Here is a 7,831-nt window from a genome sequence, read left to right on the forward strand (position 1 = left end):
CATTAATATTTTCAAAATAATAATAATAATAATAATAATAATAATAATAATAATACTTTGTCTTGAGTATAAATTTAACATAGAAATGGTGAAACTAACTGATTGAAAACGAGAAACTTACTCAGTAGATAGCCATTTCACACTGTCTTCTGCTCTAAAGTTAGGGGTCGCTTGGCAATGGAAAATTCCTGTTAGTGACAAGGCATGTGCTGCCACTTTTCCCAGAAGCCGCAAGACATTTGTAGATTTTCTGGAAATAGAAAAGGGGGAAGCAAACATTTCATCAGCTTAAATTAATGACAGCATACTTCCAGTTAAATTATTAAGGAGGATATAGTTATTAGAAGACACCAACCTCTGAAAATGTCTGTGCAGATCCCAATGAAGGAACCTAAGCTTGTTCTCCTCAGATAAATCTTTGTTTATGAAATTAATTGCATTAGCAAACTCTGAACGGAGTATTGACTCGCGAGGCTTCCTCTCACGTGACTGTTGGTAAAATACAATGCAACATCAATCGCTTGAAGAGTCTTACAAAGAATGAAACAAACCAAAATCCTTCAGTTGGAAAAGTTACAATAAAATTGTATACTGGAGACTGAGGAGGTTGGATAATATTTCTACCAAATTAGGGAAAATATGAGGCATTTCAGAAGATCACCTTTATTAAATTCAAAATAATTATGGGGTTCCCATATCTTTTGACAAGATTCTCAAAGTGAAGTTTAGTTGCTTGGTAATTTTCATCCTTCTTTGACACTGGAGACAAGCAATCCCAAAAGCAAACGCTTGGTCACTCGTGCATAAAATTAGGTAACATAAGCGTTGCATGTTTTACAATATCCAGGAAATGGGAAGACATACATATAATATCTGGTTTAAGATTCAGACGCGAAGTCTCCTGTGACCAGAAAAGAGGGATCGAACCCCTGTTCTGGACAACAGAGCTTATTTGGACAGGGAGACCTTCAGGAACAGCCTCAAACACAATTTGTTCTGTCTCAACATCATTAGCTACTCTGCCCTTCTCATTTACACCCCGTCTCAGATACCTACATATGATATAATAACCAAATAAAAGAAGCTGCAAAACATACATATGGTGGAATATGCATTCATGAGTAGCATTTAGTGGAATAAAAACTAAATTAAAAATTAAGCCGGGGAAATTAGTAAAGGAATTAATTTTAGTAGTAACATTTTTAGTTAGATTAATCAAAGACAAATCAAGAATGAAAATAATTTGTCAACTGCCTGTTTCTCTCTGCTCTGCTGCAGCACTTCATTTCACAAATTTACATATCTTAGATCTGTTTCACCTACTACAGACCCAAGAACAATCAACACTGGTGCCAGACCAACCTGCAACTGGAGGTTCAGTTCAACATCCTCATTCATCCGTGAAGCAACACACCCCTCATGCAAGTGACATAATGTCTCTCTCAATCTAGCCACATTCTTTAAACACCTCTCTGCCAATTAGATTCCAGCCACATCTAATCATCATCATCACTCCACCATGGTTGCTCAATCATCAATCCCTCTTTGATCTGTATTGCCAGAATTGCAGAAAATCGAGATTCCTGCATTCTGGCACAATTCCAGGAATTAAGCAATTCATTTCTAGTGACAAAATGAAAATCCATGGTAACTGTATCGATCAGGAGAAGACTTGCATCAATTCAAGATTAATGTGATTCCAACAAACATGTATGCGATTTTTCCTTCAGCGTTTTCATTTTATGCTAAAAAGCCAGAGCTGGAATAGAATCTTATGTTTAGTCAACTAATCACAACTCTTTTCCAATAATATTCAAATGGAAAATGAGATGCTTTAGCCCTCCATCAGAATATGAAGAATAAAATCTTTTCTCTACCTCCCCTGAACCTTCTTATTAGTGGACATCAGCACAATCTTTTCCATTTTTTCACATTTTACCAAATATATTACCAGCTCCTCATATTATGTTGGCATTAATTTATTTAATTTTTCCAAACTAAATCAGATTAATAGAAAATGCATCCGAAAATCCAAGCCAAGGATTCCATCATGCCATGTGCCATTAACATAAAATTGTACACAAACGTTGAAACCCAAGATAAGGATGGAAAATTTTCAGGAGAACAAAACATGCTCACATATCAGCATAAAATAGTAATAATCACAGAATTACTTAACAGACTAGCCAAGTTCATTATACAAACAAGGACAAATTATACATTGAGATTGATGTACAAGTATAACCAACTGAACACAATCAAAATGGCAAATGACATTCATTCAAATGCAAATAGAATTTATTTACTGTTTTGGAGAAGAAAAAACAAAAAAATTACATACCTAGTGCCAGCATAATGACGAGACCTCCTTGCAACTAGTGTAAGTATGAACTGCCGACCAGATATTGCAAGTGTGTCCTAATAATGAGCCATCATATAGATATTTAATATTTAGCCATGGAATGTCAAAAAACATATAGAGCCTATTTTTTGTGAATTACAAACTTATCAAAAACACACACAAAAAACTTAACTGTTTTTGCCAGGGAAAAATATATAGAAATTTGAAACTATGAAATTTAACGAGAGAGGCTGATAACATTATTCACTTAGAATAGCATCATAAGCCATTTATAATCACCTGTTTAAAAAATCCATACACAAGCGCAACTGTCCAAAGAGTATTCTGAAGGCTATTCCTAATTCCTTGAGTCAAAAATTCATTCCAGACAAACATTGTCTCATAAAGGACATGGCCTGTCTCATTTTCGCACAAATTCCTTTGAAGACTGCGCATTATGTGGTATGAGTAGCTGAAATAGAAATCCTTTGTAAGGTCGACCATACTTAGGAGCTTCTTGTATCTGAAAAAGTAATAAGAAAAAATGCATATAATTAAACAAAACATGAAAACATTTATATGATAACTTCAAAAAACATGAATACAAGCAAATTAGTAAGAGGGAAAGAAACTGAAAGATCGTTAGGAATGCAAAAAAGAAAAAAAAAATTTGAAGCAATTGTCTATTATAAATTATCAAATGAAACAGGAGAAATATGCAAGCATTCAGTGTGAACTATATGATTTAAAAATGAAAGAATTAAAATCTACTTAACATGAAAGAATGTAAATACCTGTTTTCACTTTTAGTATTAGTCATGTTAGACTGAACTGAAGAACTTCTCAGTGGAATCATCTCACTCTTCGAAACAGCATATACTGTATGGCCACAGATTGCACCAATTTGCCTTCTTTTTGTGATAAGAAGCATGTAGTAAGGCCCCAAAAATTTTATGAAGCCTGAATGCAGAATAACATGTAAAGATAAGGACTGATCATTTATCAATATTCAACGACACACGACAACATCATCGGTCATACATACCAACAATTCCATAACAAGTTGTCACAAATTTCAGTCCACCCGTGGACTTATTCCCCTCATGAATACGCCTCAGCAGATCAGATATTTCACTTTCCGTATATGTGGTAGAATCTTCACGCACATTTAGCTCAGAAGGATCTAAACGGCCAATCTTTAGCACTCTCCAATAAGTATTGCTTTTATCCGTTCCTATCATGTAAAAGTTCTGTGGGATAAAACATAAAGATAAATGCACAGGATAAGAATTTAGTAGGTAGAATAAATGCACAATAATTTCTATAAAGAAGTGTCTCATCAATGATCAAACCATTGAAAGAATTCACAAAGCCGACAACTACTATCTACTTTGCCAAACTATTTCTCTTACCAAACAGTGAACATATAAACGTTTAAATCCATTTTGCTATCAACCATTGGATGAGTAGCCAGTTTCCTTTTCAATCCATAAACGTTTAAAATAACATTTTTAAAATTAATAAGAACCACTAGTGAGCTGATGAATGGTGCATAGGAAACTTTTTAATATGCATAAGATCCCTCAAACATGCACTTCTTACTTTCGACCTGTATTGGAGATAATCATGACCAATAATCCCAAGTAGAAGCCTAAAAGAAGAAAACAAAGAAAATCAATTTTTTTTCCTTTTCTTTTTCTTTTCTAGAATACAGAACGAGCCATTAATGAGACCAAGAAAGAAGCACGCAATTTTAAGTTTTACCTGTTAAAATTTAACTTGAAAAGATAAATAAGCAGTTTCACATGAAATGATCAATAATGACAAAATAAAAAAGATCTCGGTGGATCCCGAGTGGAGAACAAGCTATAATAATAGAAAGAAATTCTAATAGAAATCATCAAAGAAGTGCAAACAACAGCGAGCAACAACAATAATAGAAGTGCATACCGAAAGAGTCTCATAGAGCCTAAACTTCTGGATACAAGTATGTTCAGGAGGAAGAGAACGCAGTTCGTCAGAGGCAGGAGAAGTTGAGTGATACGAAGCCTCATTCTCCGACGACGCCATGGCTTTCTCCTTCGCACCAATCACTCAGATCCCCCGAGCCTCCGGCTCAGGGAAACCATCAAAATCGCATGCGAAATAACGCGCCACCAAAATTGAAAGTTCCCCCTCTGCACCAATCAATCCAGCACCTAACACCATTCACAACCACAATAATTTCTACTACGACGAACGGAATCGCTGTCAACACAATCACATAGCTCCATGCTCGCGAAAACGCTAGGTTGCTTTAAATAGAGCATTCTTCTCCCGCGAAATAACCGATCCGAATTACCGAACTTCCTTCGCCATTGCCCGCTCTTCAACCATAACCGCCTTTTCGTCACTTCCGCCGCCTCCGAAACCGTGCGCGGCTGCCGGATCTTTTCGCTTCCATCTGATCCCCGCCAAACTCACCTGGATCCAAAGAAAATCGGAAGCTTTTTATAGTAAGGAATGAAGATACATAGGGAGAATCAGCACGTGAACAATTAAGAGATCGAGAAGAGAGAAATAAGAGTGGAGGAAGATGAAGAACAGTTAAGAGATTTGGTTATAGGGAGGTTCCAGAAGGGAAAAGGTGCTAACTGCTAAACACGGGAAAGGGAAGGAGAAGACCACCATTTGATCATTTTGATGACCAAAGGGTCCTCAGATTCAGGCATTTATCATTTTAATTTTTGAGATCCAAAATTCACTGTACGAGGAGGAGTCAATATAATCTGCAAATAGTATTATCTCCTTTGATTATTCCAAATGATCGAAATAGAGATATAACAAAATATTTTATTTTATTAATATAAGAATAAAAAATAAAAAAATATTATTTAAAGGAAAAAAAATAATGTTTATAAACTGTTGTATTTCGGATACAGTGTCAAATTTTGTTATGGCTCTATTGGCCTATGTATGAATTTTTAAATTGCATGTATCCTAGATATTTCAAGTATCGAATTGTGTTTTTTATGGTTTTGATGACTCTTGTATCCGAGATGTGTAAGGTTTATGTAAATATCCTACAAATTATATATTTTTGTAAATATTATATTTAAATAATTTAAATAAAAAATATTTAAAATCAGTCATTATATATTTGTGTATAAATATATATTTATTTAATTTATTTTTAATATGTATTTTATATTTCAATTTTCAGGACTAATATAATATTGAGAGATGGATTTAAAAATAATTTTAAATTTAAAAAATTAAAATGATGCAGCCAAAACTTGGATATTGCAACTTTGTTTGCTTTATATAGAGCTGCATTGGGTTCAAATTTTCATAAAGAACTATAGAACTATGCTAATGGTGTGTACTCATGTAATATGTATGAATGTGTTGTGTGAGTGTGTAGTGCATAGATGTAATATTTAAGATTCGAAGATGTTCAATCTATCTAACAAAAAAAAAAATTAAAATAATAAAAACTGTGAATATAAATAATAACTATAAAATTTAATTGTTTTTAATTTAAATATTAAAATATTCCTAACTTTATTTTTGTAATTATGATTAATTAGCATGCCTTCTTACACAAGTGGGATCGATAAAGTAGAAAAGAGATGTTCAAATCACCTTGTATTAGCCATGAAAAAATTTGAAAATAAAAAGTCTTGTTTAGTTCTTGATTTTTTGTTTGAAAGATAAAATGCTTTTTTATCATTCAAAATTTTACAAAAAAAAAATAAAATTGAAAGAACAAAAGAAAATAAATTTAAAATACATGAAATGGAATTTGAAATCATGTTTTGGAGTATAAAATGTCTCTCTTTAACCATTGAACTAGAAGTTATATTGATAAAAGTTTTAGACATTATATTAAATATATTTTAAGTTTTAAAAATTTAAGAGACCCGTAATCCATGTTGGTCCTCCTAAATCCACCTCAATCTGAGTATCTAGTTTAAGTGATAAATTATTGATGTATTAAAGGCAAAATCAATTAAAAATTTTTGAATTGTAAAAAAATATTTTATTTTTTGAACAAATTATAAAAATCAAAAAGAATATTTATTCAAAAGATAATAACAAAAGAAATTGAAAAACTCTAATTAATCAAAAGTGAAATTCTAGGTGTCTAAATATTTTTTGAACTAAGTTTTGAACCAAGTTTGCACTTCTTCTTCATTTTCTTTTATTATCAATATCATTGTCCTCATGTCTTCATTTTCTTATTTTTCGATAAATATTAAGAAAATTAGAGTACATAAATTTTAGTATACAGTACAAAAATTTTTGAAGAACCACATGCTAAAAATATTAACACCCAATCAATGAAATATGCACATCACATAAATTTTATTGTATAATACAAAAATCTTAGTACAAAGTATAGGAATTTTGATGTGCATTATACAAATTTTTAGAGGATTATATATTAGAATATTGACTCACCCAACAAACAAAATACATTTATAGTAAAATTTTGTGTGCTATGTATAAAAATTTGTATACTATATGCAAATATTTATGTGTTATATGTTAAAAATATGTATACTATACCAATAAAATACACACAATACATAAATTTTAGTGTACAACATAAAAATTTTGGTGCATAACACATAAATTTTGATGTGCAATACAGAAATTTTTGAAGGATTATATATCCAAAATATTAACTCACCTAACTAACAAAATACATTCACAGCAAAAATTTGTGTATTATGTGCAAAAATTTGTGTACTATTTATAAAAATTTGTATACTATATCGATAAGTTTATGTTATGTGCAAAATTTTACGTGCTATATTTCAAAAATTTGTGCTATATTAATAAATTTTTGTGTTCTCCAACAAAAAATTGTGTGCTGCAGAAAGTACGAAAGAAGAGAAATGGTACACTTGTCTTACATATGCCGGTGTTTTTTTTTTCATTAGACTTGCACCAACTTGGTTGGACTTGGTTACAAAAAGACTTGTACATGTAGCATCACTCTAATTGAAATGAGGATATCATCGTCATCATAAATACAATTTTTTTTTTCAAAGTGAAGGTAATTGTATTATTTTAAGAAAGTGATACAAAGTTCAATGTGGGACCAAAAAAATCGTAGTGGAGTTCTTCGAGTTGAAGCTATAAGTGGCTACAGTAATAACCAATAAACTAAATTCATTGTTTCCTTTAATGCAATTTTGATGTTTTTCATATTATTCATGCTTAATTGACTTGTTGTTATTGCTTTCTTGAGTTTGGTAGTTATGGCTTTTATAATTCATGCAATTTATGATGTTTTTCTTTTATATCTTCCAAGTGTTTGATAAAATGCTTCTTTCAATTATAGAGTGGCTTGAGATTGAGGACTTAGGTGACCTTGAGTCATTGATGTCCAATATTAATTGGTGATTTAGGGTTGTTAGTTGATTTTATTTCCACTAACGCTAGTCTTTCACTAAGCTAATTAGTGAGTTGGCTAGGATTCGTGGATTAAGATCAATATGC

The 7,831-nt window shown here is 31.8% G+C and overlaps 1 protein-coding gene across 2 annotated transcripts in view; it reads right to left on the reverse strand.

The window, feature by feature from the left end:
- The window catches only part of LOC107630590 (phosphoinositide phosphatase SAC3), a 14,602-nt gene extending 9,490 nt beyond the window's left edge, over positions 1-5,112 (reverse strand). Inside the window, exons 1-10 of one of the 2 annotated variants that reach the window (XM_016333783.2) lie at positions 4,976-5,112; positions 4,292-4,804; positions 3,387-3,591; positions 3,136-3,301; positions 2,642-2,864; positions 2,342-2,418; positions 865-1,052; positions 662-759; positions 356-489; positions 122-250 (exon numbers count right to left, since the gene is read on the reverse strand). In XM_016333783.2, the coding sequence (XP_016189269.1) occupies positions 122-250; positions 356-489; positions 662-759; positions 865-1,052; positions 2,342-2,418; positions 2,642-2,864; positions 3,136-3,301; positions 3,387-3,591; positions 4,292-4,411 (1,340 nt within the window). In that variant the 5' untranslated portion in view covers positions 4,412-4,804; positions 4,976-5,112. Of the gene's footprint in view, positions 1-121; positions 251-355; positions 490-661; positions 760-864; positions 1,053-2,341; positions 2,419-2,641; positions 2,865-3,135; positions 3,302-3,386; positions 3,592-4,291 lie in introns of both variants that reach the window. The other variant, XM_016333784.2, reaches the window with a different exon arrangement.

This window comes from Arachis ipaensis, chromosome B03 (assembly GCF_000816755.2).
Source record: "Arachis ipaensis cultivar K30076 chromosome B03, Araip1.1, whole genome shotgun sequence".
NCBI classification, from domain to species: domain Eukaryota; kingdom Viridiplantae; phylum Streptophyta; class Magnoliopsida; order Fabales; family Fabaceae; genus Arachis; species Arachis ipaensis.